We start from the raw sequence: 18,506 nt of genomic DNA, 5'->3' as shown, positions 1-18,506 counted from the left end.
AGCTGAGGAAAGCACCGAAGCGGCCGAATGACAAGACTCCGGAATCGACCAAGATTATTTATGAAAATAACGCTTGTCGAGCGGATTCCAAAGCGAATAGTTGCTCGGGTGATTCGTCGACACAGGAAGCTCGTAAAACGTGCTCCGACGATCGTTGGATTGATCATCATGCCGCGAGATCGAAGCCTACGCTCGTCTCTTCGTGGGAAACCTCGAAGAAGACGGAGAGCTTCCAAGCGATCGCTCAGGAACATCTTCCCAGACGATACGACCGGGATGATCTGTGGGTGCAGGACATTAAGAATTCTTCCTTCGAAAAGAAAGACAGAGAAGAAACACAGCAGGGAAAGGACGAAGCTAATGGATCAGAGGAAAGTCCTGCGAAGGATCGCTATTCGATTTTTCTCGCTAAGAATCTTCAGTCTAATCATGATAATTCTCCCAAGGAGAAGCACGACGTGCCAATTTCTGATCACGTAATTCCACCAGATGGGAAAGATAAACGGAGTATCGACCGAAAGGTTCCGTCAAACTTCATCTCCGAGGTTGAAGAAATAGAGGAAGAGCTAACTGATTGCCTCTGTTGGAGACTATGCCACATAATCGCGCCGTTCAAGTATCGTTCATCAATAAAGGAGCAAGCCTCGAGAACGAAGAGATCCAATTCCCTGCTGCAGAAAAGAAAGAAATAATTACTTATCGCAGAAATATTCGGAAGTATCGGCAACTGATACTTTCACTCAACCGGTGAAGACATAAATTGCAATTTCATATACTTTGTAAGACACCAGATGGCAACGGCCAGTTCTTCATTGTCGACCGAGAGAAAGTATCCACTATCGATACTTGCAAGTATTTTTTTTATTCGTTTGACATCGTTACATAAAAAAGAACGCTGCACTTTCGCGCAGCAGCATTCGGCGTTTTGTCATTTTTGTACATATAGAATTAGTTGGAATTAGGACGTAACAATTTACATTTATCAATAACTTCGTGTAATTAGCGTCTTGTATACAATTTCCTCGGAATGGTTCGCCAATCACACGTACGTGATTGGTGAAGAAAGGAAATTTAGATGGTCCACATGATCGGCTGAAGTATTTCAAAATAGAGCACGCAGGAAACAATATTGAAAGTACTTATTAGGATGATCACGAGGATTGATAAACCGGAGATGGCTTCGGTGGCACGTAATCGAAGCCCGTCGTCGATTCATGTCCTTTATTTATTCGCCGTTCGTACATAATTCACTTGTTTTCTCAATAATAATTGTTAATGTGTGTCCGTGTGTGTATGTGTGTGTGTGTGTTGTGTTGTTACTTCCGTACGTCATGTTTATACACGAGTAAGAGTCTTTGCCGTAGATTGCGCAATTATCGCAGTTTATCGCCTTAATAAAACGTTTCTTCGCTACGCATTAACTTATTATCATTATTATCGTTATCATTATAGAAAAAATAAGTCTTTAAATAATCACATAAGAGTCGTCGAGAGCCTTTCGTGAAGGGACGAGGAAAAGGTGGCGAGGGGACGAGTGAGGGGGGAGGATAAGGATACCTGTGTATGCATACATTCATGCGTGTGCGTGTATATGTGTTAACGCGTATACATGTATGAAGTGTATGACATATGTCGTGTATGTGTTCGCGTGAAAGTATATACATGGACGCATGCACGACGAAGGGACGGAGGAGAAGACGCAGGTTGCAGGGACAGGGGAGGAAAGGAGGAAGGGAGGGAGGGAAGGATAAGGCTGTCGCTTGAGAAGTAACGCTGTTGGCCCTATACGGTACTTGCTTTCCGGCTCCGTCGGGACGACGGGAAACCGCGGTGCACTAAGTCTAGAAAAAGATCTATCTACCGAGAAGACCAGTCGTTTTCGCGCTTCTTTTTTTTAAACCCTTTTCTCCTTAGCACTACACACGAGGAACGCGACAATTACATTCATTATTCCGCTATTCGAGGGAGGGCTTTAATCGATTCGATCGTGGGGGGGGGGGTGAGGGACGGGAGGAGGGGGAGCGGAGGGGAACAAGGTAAGGGCAGGGCGGTCGACGGCCGCCGCGTAAGAGCGTAAAGAAAATCGACGCTAAAGGCAATGCGTTTCCGCGATCCACCTCGAGCGCTCTCGTCTATCTCTCTTTCTTCCTATCTATCTAGCTTCCTCTCTCCCTCCTCCCCGTCGTCGCCGAGAAAGGAAGAGAAGCTTCGTCCGCCGGCACATGCCTCGCATACAATCGCGCACCTCCACGCGACCGCATGCGTGCTACGTACGTTGGCACGATACGCATGCGTGCTCGACAGCAATCATACATCGCAATGTTCTCTCTCTCTCTCTCTCTCTCTCTCTCTCTCTCTCTCTCTCTCTCTCTCTCTCTCTCTCTCTCTCTCTCTCTCTCTCTTTTTCACTCACACTCTCCCGTCCGCGTCATTGCATCTTCGAGGTACCGATTCATCCCACACACTCCAACCATAGAGTAATTAAGATCTGCGGCCACGCGCGGTGTGGAGCATCTCAGTAGAGATGACGAACGTGCCAACGGCATGTATTTACTAATAAGCAATAAGATCACATATCTAAATAAACTAGTTCCTGATCTAGAAATTCCATAAGATAAAACGTAAAATAGAAAAAAAATTAACAATGAGAATCCAAATAGATGAAAAAGAATGCATGATTTGACATTGGCTTAATATATCGGTGAAATAATCGCTCGACTACACCAAATATATGATATTTGAGGGAGCAAAAAAAAGCAAGAACACTTTCTAAACCATAATGTAGAAAAATTCTAGAAACCCTAATCTCGATCGATAAGCGAAACAAAGCAATCTGTACAAAAGAAAATTCTTTTACGCTTTTAGGGCGGAGAGGCTACGGCGTCTCCGACGGAAGGAAAAGACGTAATGAGAAAAATCGTGAAAACAATCTGTGGCAAGATACGACACGTGTATCAGCACGCTCGCACGCTGTATCGGTCGACCTTTCTTCGATGGACATCGAGCTAATTTAAGAGCTGCATGATTTTAATCATCTGATAAAGCGCGAGGAGGCACGCGCTCGAGCGATTAACGTACGGCGGAATTATGTCTGTGGCCGGCTATCCCAATCGCGTCTCAAAGGTCGTCGCGGCGACATGTCGAGGCGCGATAGCGAACGCGGACGAATTACGTTTCTAACGAGATTGTACGATTTGGCAACAATGAGCAATCATGGATATAACATATGCGATAAGCGGACGAATCTTCGTCTTCCGATCTCGAAGCGCTCGAGGCATGACCCGGCGATCTCTTGCTTCTTTCCGTTTCGTTTAGCTGTTCGTTTGCTCGCTTCGAGATTCGCAAGGAACGTTCGCTCAGTTTTCTTTCGTTCGTTCCACGTCGTCCTGATCGTCGTCGTCTTCGTCGTCATCTAGGCTCGTGCTGCCGGGACGGGGCTTCTTATCGGGGAAACGACGTCACAAGGGGGGTGGAATGGAGAATTCCCTCCGCACGTAGAACAGAATGTAAGGCTTACATTTAGCGACAGCGTCGGTAGTCGCCGGCCGTACTGAGCTGTCGTTAAAATGGAACCACTGGCCGTCGTGCACGGCGAAGGCAGTGTAATGTCCAGTACCAGCACTGCAACACATGATTTCACAATGTAAATACAATTTTGCATCGAGTCCTTTTCAGAAAAATAATAACAAACACTTTATTTCCTTAATAAAGCTATGCATATTTCTGTGAAATTAAGGTTAAATTTCAAGCGTATATATTTAACGACTGAAATTAGGGCTGTTACTTTTGACAACTTCGAAGATTCGAAACTTCGAAGTTAATTTCGAACCTTCGAAGCTTCAAAATTCGAATATCGAAGCCTTCGAAGAAAATCACCAGCCCTAATTGGAATGTTTAATTAACTACGAAGATTGAGAAAATAGCATATAAGTTCAAATACGCAAAAGCAGAAACTTTTTATTCGTTTTAGAAATTAAGAATGTGACTGCAAGCATTACAGTGTATAATTTAACGATTGCTAAATACATTCGTGAGAAATGGTAGAAGTAATATTTCAAAATATAGACGATAGGAGAGACAATGCTATGCTATCTTATCGTGTGTATCAACGTTGCGCGATAGTTACTACTATTACAGGGAAAGTTTCAATATGTCTTCATCGTCGGGCAACCGGTTTAATTAGTAGCGTTATTCAAGGGAACGTACCCAGAACCATGGTGCACGATAACGGCAGCCAAGTCGTAAAGATGACTATTCTGAGCGCCCAATCTCGTCCCGGTCACGCCGCGCACGGTGAACGCGGACATGTCGAGAGACTCCATCGGGAAATCCACCTGCGTGTCCACCTTCGAGCGATAGGAATTGCACCACCTAAATCTTTTAATGTGAAGGCACAACACCTGTGGAAAAAGCAAGAGCAACGTGTCAGCATCGATCACCGCGTTCTACGTTCCCCTTTGCTTCTCTGCTCGATCAAAGTTCTCTTTTCGGGTCACGTTCGTTCGTGCGAACTACATCGATCGGGACACGCACGTCCACGAATAAACTAACGTTAAGCGAAATTAGAGCGACGTCGAAAAAAATCGATGTACGTTAGAGAAGAGAGGTAGAGATCCAAAATAGATTTTAAAAATTAGAGACTTAACTTCTTTCGGAAAAACAGTGAAGGCTTAAAATTTTCTTGCATTGAAACTTCTTGAAAATAAAATCCCAAATCGAGTCTTTTTTATTCTGTACGTTAGAGAAGAGAGGTAGAAATGCAAAATAGATTTAAAACATTAGAGACTTTAATTTCTTTCGGAAAAACAGCGAAAGCTTAGAATTTTCTTGCATTAAAAATTATTCCATTGAATGTGGATTGTCTCGAAAAAACACGCAAAACGATACTCACGTTAGGCAGCCTGTGTATCCAGAACCTCTTGGTAGACCTCTGCTTCCCCATGCAGTTATCGCAAAAGTAGAGCTCGCTGTCGGCCAGCTCTTCGACCTTGAAGAATCTCGTCAGACTATAAGTCAAACTGCACACCTCCTCCTGCTCCTTCGTCCTGCTCCTCTGCAGTCTGTCCGGTATGTCCAGCGAGAGGTCCTGGAAGGGCTCGTGCGTCTTCGAGTCCGTACGACAGTTCATACAGTGGACCTGCGCGAGGAAACGCGATCCATAATTCGTCCGCGCTTCTCCCAAGAAGAAAAACGAAGAAGAACGTGACTTTGGCAAGCGACACCAGTCTTTCTCGAGAGCGCAGAAATTCCCTCCCGCCAAAGAGGCTGCGAGGACGTTCTTTTCGCGCGCAATCGAGGCACGCTGTCCGGGAAGGGCCCGGCCGTTCAACTTACCACGCTAAGAAGAGTGCCTCCAAACACGGCAGTGACGATACTCTGCTTGCCGCGCAAACCTAGAGGCTCGTGTCCCAGCCTGGGTAGCAGCTGTAGCAGCTCGGTGTGCAGTCGGTCGAGCATGTAGGTGAGAAATTCGTGGGCGTCCTGCTGCTGGTAGCCCCGAAATCTCGGCACGACCTTCCAGATGGCCAGAAACAGGCACTCGGGCGATATCGCCTGGCCGTTGGAACCGCCTAAGCTTAGACCGAGCAGCACTTTTCGCAGCTCCTCGGCGAGCAGAGCGTCACTCATGGACATCTCTTTCGCGCGACCCGGCGTCACGATGCGACCGCGGTGAGTGGGCGGCCCCGTGGACTCGTCAAAGGCGATGCCCTCGAGACACGGCATCTGCGTGAGGTACTCGCAGAAGTGGCTGATGTTGTTGAAGGACTGCAGCACCACGTTCATGAAGCAGGTGTTACCGAGGTTCCTCAGCCCGACGACCTTTTTCTCTTTGGTACTCTTGGAGCTGCGACGCTTGGCCGGCCGATTGTCCGCGCTACTGGCGTCCAGCGAGTGTAGCCTCTTGCGCGCCGTCCTCGGCCGTAAGTTCCTCACGACCACCTCCGCCTTCCACAGGGCGTCCGGGTCGTCGTTGTCGTGATCGTCGCCGCCGCCGTCGCGCGTCCTCGAGGACGGCGGCGTCGTGGGCGGCGACGTGCTCCAGCTCTCATCGTTCTCCTTGTGCTCGTCCTTACGAAAGGTGACGCGCCGTATCTTCTCGATCTGCCCGCTCGTGGTGTCGTTCACCACGTATTCGTCGCAGGTATAACTGGAAGAAGCGAGACATGCATCTTTTTTCCGATAGGAACCAACAATAACGTATGTTAATGTCCCGGTATCGCGGCACGCGAAAAAATAAAAGTTTATATTTTGATTCATCAGCAAATTTATCGGTTTCCGTAGATAGATATCTATAAATCTCGCGATAATCTGCGCGACGCGAGACACACAGATTTCCACGTGTCTCGCCGTGTCAGAAATTCAGTTATCCGAAATTATACTCGTTTCGACGGAGGAGAGACTCTCAAAGCGTGGACAGACGGTAGTATATATACGAAAACGGTGAAAGCGAAGGGATGCGGAGGAGACTCACCAGAATACTGCTAGGCTCTCACAGTCTATGCACACACAGTGCTGAGTATTTGTCTCGTAATGCTGTAACGCGTGGCCCGCCACGTATCGTCCGCAGTGCACGGACCCGCAGTGCAGACAGAGCCAGGGACTCTTCTCGGTGCCGCATACTATGCACGATAATAATACGAGACGTGAATGACAATCGCTAAACAAGTTCAATCAATGCTATATGATAATTAATAAAATATAGAGAAATCGGCATGTTTCACGCGTGGAGATTAAATCTGTGGTCCAATTGAAATAAAGTTTCGCAAATATGTAAAAACATAATCAAATCTGCACCAACGGGTTTATTAGATTGACGATATCTCTATTGTCATCGATTTCTTGCATCAAACTAAATAAATTAGAATTTCGTTCATGCATCCCAAAAGGCATTTGTTCCTAAGTATCACATACTTTCGCAAATATAAATGGATATTGATGGAAGTTGTTGTAGACTAAAGAATGTTTTGATGGGAATACAAGTGGAAATTCAGGTTTAGTCAGTTTACGGTCAGTTTACTTCATTCATTCATTTAATATTAACGTATTTGTGTGCGTTACTTAATATTCTAATATATTTCACGAAGAATTATAGCATGCAGAGATATGAACAGTGATTGTCGTCTGCTGTGTTTCTATTATCAGCAGTATATCACTTTAGCTTCATATCACATGGTTAACGTGAAATGTGACCATCTTATTCTTATCACAATTACAACGAATTCAATCTTCTTACAGATAAAGCTCGATATATGAGAGATAACTGGATTTAGTGCTAAATAAGTATATAAATCTGCAAAATTGCCCGTTTTCAGAATTTTAATATAATTAATAGAGTTCTTATTCTTCTGCGAATGCCTCTTACGTTTCAAAAAGACTTTTGCTAATTGAAAAAAGTAAGAATCTAAAGATATAAGATGCTAATATTTATACAATTGATCATAACTTTTTACCAGTAAGGAAAGAAACCGGTCGTACTCTCATCTTTTTAGATAAAATTCTTACCGCCCTGAGCAGAATTTTTAAGAAAATGTTAAATTTCTTTAAAAAATCATGCATGGAGATTTAGAAAATTTTTATCCACTAAAGAAAAAACCACCGAATTTTCCCCGATATTTTCTAATTGCTTTAAGTTAATAAATTCAAAGCGATTTTTCAAGAAACTATCTGGAACTCCAAAGAATCATCAGACATCCATAAAAAAATCTGTTACTCTTGGAAACGTGGAAAATTTCCATTTCAAACCAATTACTAACAGCTACTTCCATAATTTTTCATTTTTCTTTCTATCGCCTTAAATATTAATACAAGAACTCTTCAAAACTGTAGAATTCTATATAATTTTTGGAAGGAAAAAAAAACGCCTAAACTCTATCAACTATATCGAAATTCTGTCAATATGGAGTGTTAACTTTACAGAGGTACTAAATATAGCGCTATGCAGCGATGCATACGTAAGTTTTAGCCGCGATAAGCTTTCAGTGCGTTGTATATTTTCATTAATAATTGTCAACAATCTAGCATTATCGACAACCATCCAGTCGTAGGGTGTAATGTATCTGGTGGTTACGAAATTGCGAGTCGGCCCGGCGGCACCGCCGTGTCGTTTCGGCTCGTCTCAGCTTACGTAATTCTCGAGAGAACGCGTAAAAGAGGGGTGCGGTAACGAGCACAGGTTCGACACACCCCTTTCGCAGCCGATCGATCGCAAAATGTCTCAGAATTTCATCGAACTTCGGATTCCCGGTGATTCGTGCTTTTCTTTAATCAGCGAATCCAGAAAACATGAATTCGCACTCTTCCAGACATCAAGAGAGGAGTGAAATCTCAAGTCATTGAATTTTATAGCTGTGCAAAAAAGCAAGACTTGATGTAATAACAAAGATATATATATACATATATATATAATGATTGCTATACCTTTTAAATATTCCGCAAAAGTGCGTATTAAAATTAATAAAAAACCAATTTATATCTTTTTATATTTTCTGAATAAGAATACAATTCCCGATATAAACCACAAGAGACAAGCGATTGCAAAATTATAAAATGACGAGCGCTCAGAACCGGATGGTTCTGGAATTCACTGATTCAGGACATCGGAAGGCGGCAAATCCGTCAGCGCTTTACTTATGCAACGCATATATGCAGACGGATTCAAATTCGCATTCAGGCTTGCCGTAATCTATTCTCGAATTTTTTCCAAAACGGTTGCGTCATTCTTTGGTATTCGCAAATAACGTGATTTTTATACAACGGGGGAAAAAAGGAGACATTCCCCTAGAATGGAATTTAAAAAGCGCGAACGTGCGAAAAGTGAAACGCCGAAAGTCCGTGCACGGAAATTCGATCTTCGAAGGTCATTCCTATCGTGTTCGTTTTCGGTGCCGATGTAGGAAGTCTTAAAAACATACCGGAGTGCTCTATCGGCACGTTTTAATCAGCGACTCGTTGCTATGAGAATCTGGCGAAGAATGGGAACAAGTGAAACCGAGTAAGTACGGTCCGCGATAAAATCTTACTTGGAATGACAAGTTTTCCTTAAAGATTGCTAAAGTAAAAATTTATAACAAAAAAGTATTTTTTATATAATTATTTGAAGTATTTTTTATAATTATCTTAGAATTGTCGAAAGCAAACAAAAAGTAGATTCCTAAGCAGACAATATAGCACGGACAAGCTGTTTAATATTGTAAATAGAAATTATATTAATGCAATAGATTGATAGCGTAAATATCGCCAAATCAATAATCTTATTGTTCATATTAAATTGCGCAGTGCAATGTATCATATTAATTTTAAATTAATTTTCTCTATATACATGTATATTATACTTATAGACCATAATGGATGCATAAATAAGAAGTATGACCTGGGGAAAAGAAACTAATTTCGCCGAATCAATTTAATTAACCGAACAGAGGATACGAATTACATTTATATCGTCTGATCGAAATTACAACTCCAACATTATCAGCATATGGATAAAGAAGGAATGTTGTTTAGCACGTTATTATTGCTGATGTCTGCCAGAAAATAAATCGCTGTCGTTGGAACGACGTGGACGGCATGGAACGATATGGCAGTGCAGCTGCGAATGTTCAATATGTCATCGCGATAACGAAAAACGTAACGAGGAACGTTATCGGTCGAAAAATGCATAAACTTTTACAACATACGCGACGTCGTTTGTACAGCACATTCGTTCATTCATTCAATGTCCGCTTGTTCAATAAAATGATCTAGTAGATCCTCGCGCACGCGGATGTTCCTCGTGGATCGTCAGAGTAACTATTATTGCGAGCGATGTAACGATGACGAACAAGAGGGAAGTGATTAAATAACAAAATCTTATTACTTATTTAAGTGTGAACGGATCTTGTTTCTTCATCATTTTGCACGTTGAAAGTCGAGTACAAAGCTACTTAAAGTCTCGCACGTTAAAAAGTAGCAACGAATATTGTACGATAAAGTTTAAAGTACTTTTTGAAAAAAGAAATCAATATTAAATGGAAAATCTTCAAAATTTTGAAAAAATCATATAAGAGCATCTTGTATGTATAATAATAATTGAAGTTAAATAAAAATTTTGCTTTTACGCTGCTTTTACGATACGCTGCTTGAAAATCATTTCATCGTCCGTATAGGCATAGAGAGGAACATGAAAATGTGCTAGCAACACGCAAGGATTGTGCTCGCGTTGTAAACACACAATTCACGGGTTTTCGATCACAAATCACCGATGATCCTCAAGAGAAACAGCGACACAGTCGATGATTAAACTCCGATAATTATTTTTGGGAATTGCGTCAGCGAGCGTGGAGACGCACGAGCGTCAGCGGTGAACCAGAAATCGAAAGTCTCGATCGCGGTAGAATCGTGAAATAACGTCAAAGTACGAGAAGGAGGAAGTACCTACTACCTACTCGAAGGGACAACTATGCTAGATAGCTTTCTTCTCCTTTATCTCACCATATAATGTTCGATTCCGTCACGTCTACGCCGATGACATCGTCGTTGTTTTCACCCGAAAGTCGATGTCATCGACGCATCGCCCCGTCGACGACCGAGTGAACAAGATATTGCAAGACGATTGAAAGAGCGTCGAAGAGAAATTCGCCGATGGAAGCGCGACAATTGTTCGGTCAAGCATCGATATGTTGACTTCGGAAATATGTAAACTGCAATTGTAGCTTCCAAAAGTGACCGAATTATTATCTTGTATTATCTTACATTTTAATTCAATTCGGTATATATATATATATATATATATATATATAATTATAATCTTTAGTAAAATAAGTAATTGGACGAATGCTCCATATAGTATTATGTCAAATGTTACATTAATTATAAAAAAAACTATCGCGATTTAAATTAAGTATTACGAAAGTGACACATATCTTTCATTTGCTCCAAATATTTTGCAGCTATATACAGAACACACTTTAATATTTACAAAATATCTTATTACATTTCTGTATCATTTAGCTTAAAAGAACTGTCAAAACTTTTAATGCATCCGTGTGTCGTGCAGCCTAGCAAGCTTACGAACATCTCACTAACGTCCGCGATGGGAAAGACAAGCTGTCTGCGCCGAAAAGGGTGCTCGATATCGCAAAGTATCTATACGTCAAGAGAAACGGTATCGAAGTAGAAGCGTCTTCGCTCTCACAGCGAGAGCTATCTGATCAGCAACGACGCGATTATCGATTTTGCAATGTTGTGCAGTCGAAGGTAGGCGGCCTGCACCAGTAACCAGCAGCAGCAGCCGCAGCAGCACGGGAAAAGCGACGGCGGTAGAGGGGCGGCGGCGCGGACGAGGGTCCTTTTATAGTGCGTAAGGGGCGATACTTCTTTTTCCTCTCTTTCTCTCCTTCCCCTTCTCCCGTGCTCTCAGCCGGCGCGGAAAACACGCGGCGACCACCACCGCAGCGGCGCGATTCCACAGAGGCATTTAAATCGATCCACCGCCGGATACGTCGCGATTCGCCGAGCGTGAACCGCTCTCTCGCCCGGTTTCTCGCGGCGCTAATCGCGACGCCGCGGCCGCGCCGCGTCCTCGCGAGTGCAGAGTGGAGAGATAAATATGACAGGAAAAATTTCTCAGAACGAGTCTCGACGCTCTTGTTCGAAGTATTTATTTGCGTAATATTGATGCCACGTTGATTGTTGAGAAAATGGTACCGTGCGATAAAGTAGTCATGGAATTTAATTGGGAGCACAGTCGGAAGCAATGCACTTAAGTATCATTATCGCTAGAAGGCACGGGGGGGGGATCGTAAAAATTAATTAAAAATAGGAATTTCAGACAGTATATATTCATTCGGCAATTAGAAATAAAAATTAAAAATGATTATTCGTCAATTGAAAAATTTGTAATTTCGATGATCGTAAGTGGTAAAGTTTACGCTTTAATCAATGTTATTTTAGAATTAATACTGTCAACCAAAAAATGTTGATACTAATGCGTGTCGATGGCCATCTTTGGCAGCTGGCCGTGACGACAGAACTCGCCGAAAGTACTACGAATCCGGTGGCTATGGCCGATAGCACCATGTTGAGTAATCAAACGTCCGCGAGGAGGAAAGCGTGCGTTCGTTCGTCCGCCGGGATACTGACTCATCGCCAGTGACGTATCTATCATCTTCCACACGATGTATTATTCACGGACGTGTCGCTCTTTGTAAACCTATCGTATGTGCATTTCTATTTTGTACCTATCTTACCATAGTCGAACATATTGGACTATCTTTTAAGCTATTTTCCATAAATTCGTCGTCAGATTTATGCCAAGCTCCATCAGACGGACAATTATATTCTTTATTTACCCAATAAACACAATAATAGACAAATGTTTTCTTTCGCTCATTGTCAGTCAATAGAAAGAAAATAGCATCAATGTGAGAAGCAACAAATATAACAGAACAGAATGCCTCGAATAAAATTGATAGTGCAACTGGACATTTGGGCCACGATCTATTTTCTTCTTCTCCTATTAATTAATAGATAACGTCATTCTCGTTTAAGTAAGATAAGCTTCGGATTCGCTATTATCACCGACTTACAGTTGCATGATCCTGTGAAATCAACCCGTGCTCTTTTCACGTTTATCTCGAATAATAATAGCATCCTTTCCCTCTTTTCCTCCCATCAATTTATCTATCTTAATATTATATATTTTTCCCTGCTTTCTAGTTCAGTCTCTTCTAATCGTATTTTTTCCTTGTTCTTAAAGCGATTACAGTCCGCGAAAGCGATAGATAATCGCAGGAAAATATTTGCGACTTGTAGATATGCAAAGCGCACTTCTGCAAACACGGATAAAACGGAGAATACTATTGATTTACTGCGCACTCGTTGAAAACCTCGAAGTTCAGGTCAGCGGAAATACCAGAAACTTAATTTAGTGCTTGATCGCACTTACATCGCTACACGTTTGCATCAATACTATTTTTCTTTATGCGTACAATTTAATATTAAAGAGATTCAACGACAAACTTGATTTAGAAATCGCAAGGTTAATTTTTGAGACACCTGACGGGGCGAAAACGCGACGATTTGTGACGGCCTCCCTAACGTCATCGAACTCTCCACAAAGCTATTGTTCTATCTGCGTTCTCCCTTCGTTGCCCACGCCCGAAATTAACGGCAGCCTGTTCCTCTCGTGCTGACTGTTACGTTTCCTACCGACGTGTCTCCCCACCATCCGTGTCGCGGCGAGAAGAAAGACGCACCGCAACTCCGGACTCCGGCCTCCGGCCCGTAACGAGCGGCTGGCTCGGAAATCGCAGTCGATTCTACCAACGTCGTTCAAGCCGCGATCGCGCGAGTGTACGAAACTGGTAGCAGAAGCGAGTTGCTCGTTTCTATCTGTCGTTCTATTTCTGTCAAAAAAGGTACGACTCGGCGAGAATCGGTCGTGAGAGATGATCTTAACCGATGCAATTATTGTATCAATTATTGTATCATATGCCTTGTCACGCACTAATCGAGAATTCCTAATCACGTTGGAAAGAACAATGCGGCGAATGAATCTAGTAGATAAGTAGAGTAAAAAACAAGTTCTCATCCTTTCTGTCCACAACTGTACATGTGTTCCTCCGTTATCTTTTGTCGAACAGATATCGCTTCTGTATTTGACGGCTTATTAATAAGCACTCGCTCTCGGAGGAGGAGTGAGCATTCTCACAATCGAGCTTTGATTACTCCGAGACACGCCGTGCAATCACCGTTGTTTTTCGAGCAAATAGCCTGTCATTAGCGGTTATTCGTAACCGCAATTAACCAAATATTCTTTCTCCGCCCAACCAGGATTTCCTAAGATAGGAGTAGAGAACGGGAGTATATATTTCACTGCTGTTAAGCTGAGGGCGGACATCGCGAGCGATTTACATGAAATATTGACAGCATCACGAAGAGACGAAAATCGCCGAACGGAATTAGCTTATCCGGGCGGAGTCACGGGCCGTACTCTTTGCGACTTCAATTGCGCCGATTTATGGGGGGGTTTCGGGACAAAAGATGGTGGGACAGACGGCGTGAACGCGCAAGGGGAGAAAAAACACATACGTTTCGGATAAATATAGTCCCGAGGTCGCGTAAAGAGAAAGGAAGGAGCACGCCGCACGAAGCACGGAGAGGATAGCAGCACCAGGATTCGGGGAAGAGCCTCCTCTCCCGTCGGTCGTGGCCGTCGTAGGATTTCACGGCCTCCGAGGACGGTACGCTTGCTTGCTCCTCTCGAGCGATCGTCGACGCGCGTCGTCCCCCTTCCCCCCCTCTCTTGTCTATTACTCCGGCCCCTGGTCGTGTCGTGCATTGTCTCTCGTAAACGCCGCCACTTTAACACAACTCGCGCAGCGGCCGGCGATAATACTTATCCGCTGCTTCGAGTTCTGTGTTCTGTGTAATCTGTAAACGACCGTTTGCAGACGATACCGCGGGTTAATGCGTTTTCGGCTCGGCCACGAACCGTTCCCTACCACAACTATACGCGCCCGACGCGTAATGACGGCTTAATGACGCCACCATTTTCTTCCGTGCTCCAGAAGAGTTTCTACGAAGGTGAGGTCGGCGTGGAGAGCCTCGCTTTAACTTTGACAGTTAAATGTTTACGGCAACGATCCCGGCGCGGCGTCTCTGTAGTATCTCCCCCCTCCCTCTACCCCTGTAATGACCGCTGTCCGTGTATCTTTAAATCGATAGCTCGGAGCTGGCCACGACCAATGTCACTGTCTGACTCGGCGAAGCCGAAGGTCCTATATATCCGCGCTCCGCACGGACGACACGTCCGGGGTCCCCTTCTTTCTCTACGCTTGCAGAATCGACATCGATTGCGACCCATCAGAAATTTCCGCACGGACGATTCCACGATATTCCCGTATTATTTTTTTTTCTCCCTTTCTTTCTTTCACGCCGCTCCTTCTCCCTTTCTTCTCTCCGACGACGTGGGATTCCCGCGACGAGACGAGCCGTCGCGTCGCGGGAGTCGGCGGTCGGCGGCGTCGGCGAACCGTTAGCCGGCGAGTTCTAAATGACGGTGGATCTTAGGGCCAGCTGATTAGTGCCGTCTGGTATTGATTTTCCGATGACGGCCGCGCGGCGCATACTGAGAACTCCCAGCAGGACGACGATGCACACGCGCACACCACCATCGCCGCTGTTGCCGCCGCCGTCGCCGCCGTCGCCGCCGCCACCTCCACCATCACCAACACCACCACCGTCATCACTAACCACGCCGCCGTCGCGCTCTCGCGCGCGTAACGAGTCATGGGACCACGAACACGCCGCGCGAGAGCGAGCGAGCGCACACCGACGCACACCTACAGACTCATATGTTATACCACTCGTTCGCTCGCGTCTCACGCGTGCAAATCGTTCGGAGCAAGAGCGCGCGCGCGCGAGAGAGAGAGAGAGAGAGAGAGAGAGAGAGAGAGAGAGAGAGAGAGAGGAAGAGAGAGAGAGAGAGAGAGAGCGTGGGTATACGTATGCGCGCATACACAGCCGGGCGACGAGTTCGATCCGCTATATACTTTGCTCGTTCGTTGCTTCGTGCGTCAAACGGGGAGAATCCGAGACGGCCGACGATAAGCGGCCGACGGCGCGGCGTCTCGGCGCTTTTCCCGAGGGAAACAGCGGCGGATCCGCTCCGCTCCGTCTCGTCTCGGCTACGACGGCTCAAGGCCGCGAGAGGAACGGCCGGGGCCTGGGTCACGAGAGAGACGGAACGCAGAGGCGAGGAGCTACACGAGAGAGCGCGCGGCAGAGACGGAGAAAGGGACGGAGAGAGAAAGAGAGAGAGAGAGAGAGAGAGAGAGAGAGAGCCGCTGCATGCGAACGTGCGTCGCTTGTGTGCGTGCGCGTGTCGTGCGGATTCGCGAGAGGAAGAGGAGTAAAACGGAGCGGCGGGAGACAGGGTCGAGCCGAGGAAAGAAAGGGGAAGGAGATGCAATAGCGAGGAGAGACCTGGGTTTCCGAGAGACGAGCCGGCTCCCCTATCCGTCTATCTCTATCGCTCTAACGCTCTATCTCTCTCTCTCTCTCTCTCTCTCTGCGTCTCGCTTGAGCTGGCTCGGAATCGGTAGAAGGCACTCTCGGGGCTTTGTACGAGTCCCTACCTGCGCAGACGAACGGCAGATCCTTCACAGCACAGCCCGATCCATCTACGTTGTCATCGCCAAATCGCACGCTCTGAGCAAGGTGCGGACACTCCATGTTTTCTCCAGGCACGCTTTTCCACGAGGCCCGCGTGGCCACCTCGTCGTTGTCGTTCCCGTCGCCGTCGTCGTTGTCGTCGTTACGAACGTTCACGAGGTAGTCCGTCTTTCTCTTTTTCCACAACGGGGCGGTGGACGGGGATCGGCTAGGAGGAAAGGGCAGGGAGAGAGAGGAGACGGATGAGGAGGAGGAAGGAGGCGGGGGGAGGGTAGGTCTCGGCGAAGGGCGAGGGGGTATGCCGACGGGACGGAGAGTCCGGGTAGGGAAGTGCGTAGAGGCAGGCGGGGTACACACTGCGGTGGCCCCGTGATATCCCGTCACATAGCGCGGTGGTAGCGAGGACACTGTTACGTCGCCTTTAATGAGAGGAGCAGAGGCAACAAAAGAAAAAAAAAAAAGACAAGAATTTACGAGAGCGGAGAGACGTGCGTGACGACGACGACCGTCGCTCCCGTTGCGCAGCGTACGACTTACTGAGAGGCGGCGCGCAACGACGAGAGCGAGCGGAGAGCAGCGGAGACGGGCGGACGAGCGAGCGAGCGAGCGTGCGAGCCGAGCGAGCGAGCGAGGAAACGAACGGAGCGAGCAAACGAGTGCGAGACTGCGAGAGGAGAGAACGGCGGTGCGGCCGACTGGCCCCGACTGCCGACCGAGCGCGACCGAGCTGCGTAGAGCTCGGTTCTGCCGGTGGTCGGCCCACCTCCAGAGTCACAGACCACTAATAGTCGACTGACTGAACTGACTCTCGCCCGCACTCGACTGCCGCGCGCGGGCTCTCTGCTCTCCTCTCCTGTCCTGTCCCGCGAAGCGCGCCCCAAGCCCCGACCCGACGTTCTCGCCGCCGCGCCACGGCCGTTCCTTCGCCCGTTCTAGCGCTCTCTCTTTCCCACGGCCGGGCCGTCGCACCCTTTCTTCCGCTATCTCCTTCGTTGACTTCGCTCTCCGTCTCTCTCTCTCGCTCCTTCTCGCCTCGCCGACGAGGTTGCGCTAGGTCTCCTAGCCTTGGATCGCGCTAGGACTACCTAGACGGTCGCGCGCAGCCTCGGCGCCCGATCGCCGACCAGGGCTGGACTCTCGTCGAGGGCGCGAACGCGACTTTCTGCCGCGAATGCGAATTTATTGAGCGTCGCCGAATTTATACCGCCGCTAGCCTCCCCCAGCTAATTCGAATCGATCCCGTAAAATCGTGCTGCGCACGAGACGAGCTGCACGCGGTTAACGGAGTCTTGCCGCGTCGCCTTCCGATCGAGGTAGATATTTTGCGTATCATGCGAATCACACGACGGACTGCACTGCTCCGCTGAACGCGACGCGCGATAAAAGCGGAGTATCTCTTTCTCGATACCGAGCCGTTTCGCGTTTGCCGAGAACTCGATTTCGCGCTAATCCCGGAGATGCATCGTCCCCCTCCCCCCCGCGTAGAGCGCATTGTTAGAGAACCAGATCACCGGGAGAGAGAGACGGGAGAATCCCCGCGTCATGACGAGGCCTCGCTTGGGTGCCGAGAAACGTTCGAGCTGCACCTGGCCTGACCGATGCAACGCGTCAGGGATGTAGTCGTAGCCCTCCTACCCCGCTCCTCGGTGCGGTCTCGCGTACGGCCGACGGCGTCGTGAGAGATATCGCGAGCCGGCGGAACCAGTTCTCTAAAACGGTGACGCTATATCCAACGGCTTAAGGGCGATTGAAACACGAGTCGACACTGTGTCGCGGGGGGCCGCGACTCGCGTGACGACGCGAGCGTAACAAAAACCGACACTCGACTCGCGGATAGATTGACGTGAGGCGACCGACGACGATGGCGATGATCCTGACATTGGCGCACATGTGCCGCAATGAGATTGTCCCGTACGCCTGAGTGTGTGTGCGCGGAGATCTACGGATTGTAGGATCGACGAGGAGAAGGGGACCTACACGGGTGACGATTATGCCTCACATGGCGATCGCGGCGGACGAGAACAGGCCTTTTCGCTTGAAACGTATTTGGGCGCACGGTGCGAGTCGGACGATCATCGCACGCGGTTCTAGTGCGATTAAAATGGCGGATTGAGCGCACGCGCGCCGTTGACAGAGGTTTTTTTCCCCTCGATGCATCCATAATCGTATCATTTATCTTTCTTCGGTATTCGGTGTATCAGCGAGGTCATTCGATCAATACAATTTTCTTTCAAAGTAAAACTATATCTAATTTTGAATAAACTTTGTTTTAAATACTTGGAGCGCGAACGGCTAAGATTATTAATTAAACAACATTGGGTTTCGTTAACGATCAAGGTTTGCGCAAAAAA

The 18,506-nt window shown here is 46.8% G+C and overlaps 1 protein-coding gene across 2 annotated transcripts; it reads right to left on the bottom strand.

Moving 5' to 3' along the window:
* Nucleotides 1-1,207: 1,207 nt before the first annotated feature.
* Nucleotides 1,208-18,206, bottom strand: LOC139774200 (ubiquitin carboxyl-terminal hydrolase 3). 2 transcript variants are annotated; one of them, XM_071709277.1, is made up of 7 exons: nucleotides 16,693-18,206; nucleotides 16,119-16,574; nucleotides 6,473-6,620; nucleotides 5,335-6,148; nucleotides 4,892-5,137; nucleotides 4,207-4,400; nucleotides 1,208-3,621 (listed from the first exon to the last, which is right to left on the bottom strand). In XM_071709277.1, exons 2-7 carry the CDS (start codon nucleotides 16,213-16,215, stop codon nucleotides 3,459-3,461), a joined length of 1,662 nt encoding a protein of 553 aa, XP_071565378.1. In that variant the 5' UTR covers nucleotides 16,216-16,574; nucleotides 16,693-18,206; the 3' UTR covers nucleotides 1,208-3,458. The 2 variants fall into 2 exon arrangements, with proteins under 2 accessions (XP_071565378.1, XP_071565377.1); XM_071709276.1 differs by lacking the exons at nucleotides 16,119-16,574; nucleotides 16,693-18,206 and adding an exon at nucleotides 14,071-15,007.
* Nucleotides 18,207-18,506: the final 300 nt, after the last annotated feature.

The sequence above is a fragment of the Temnothorax nylanderi genome, unplaced genomic scaffold (assembly GCF_030848795.1).
Source record: "Temnothorax nylanderi isolate EJ_2023f unplaced genomic scaffold, tnyl_v1.0 TNYL_tig0075_pilon, whole genome shotgun sequence".
In the NCBI taxonomy this organism is placed as follows: Eukaryota; Metazoa; Arthropoda; class Insecta; order Hymenoptera; family Formicidae; genus Temnothorax; species Temnothorax nylanderi.
This window is presented reverse-complemented; position numbering and strand designations above follow the sequence as displayed.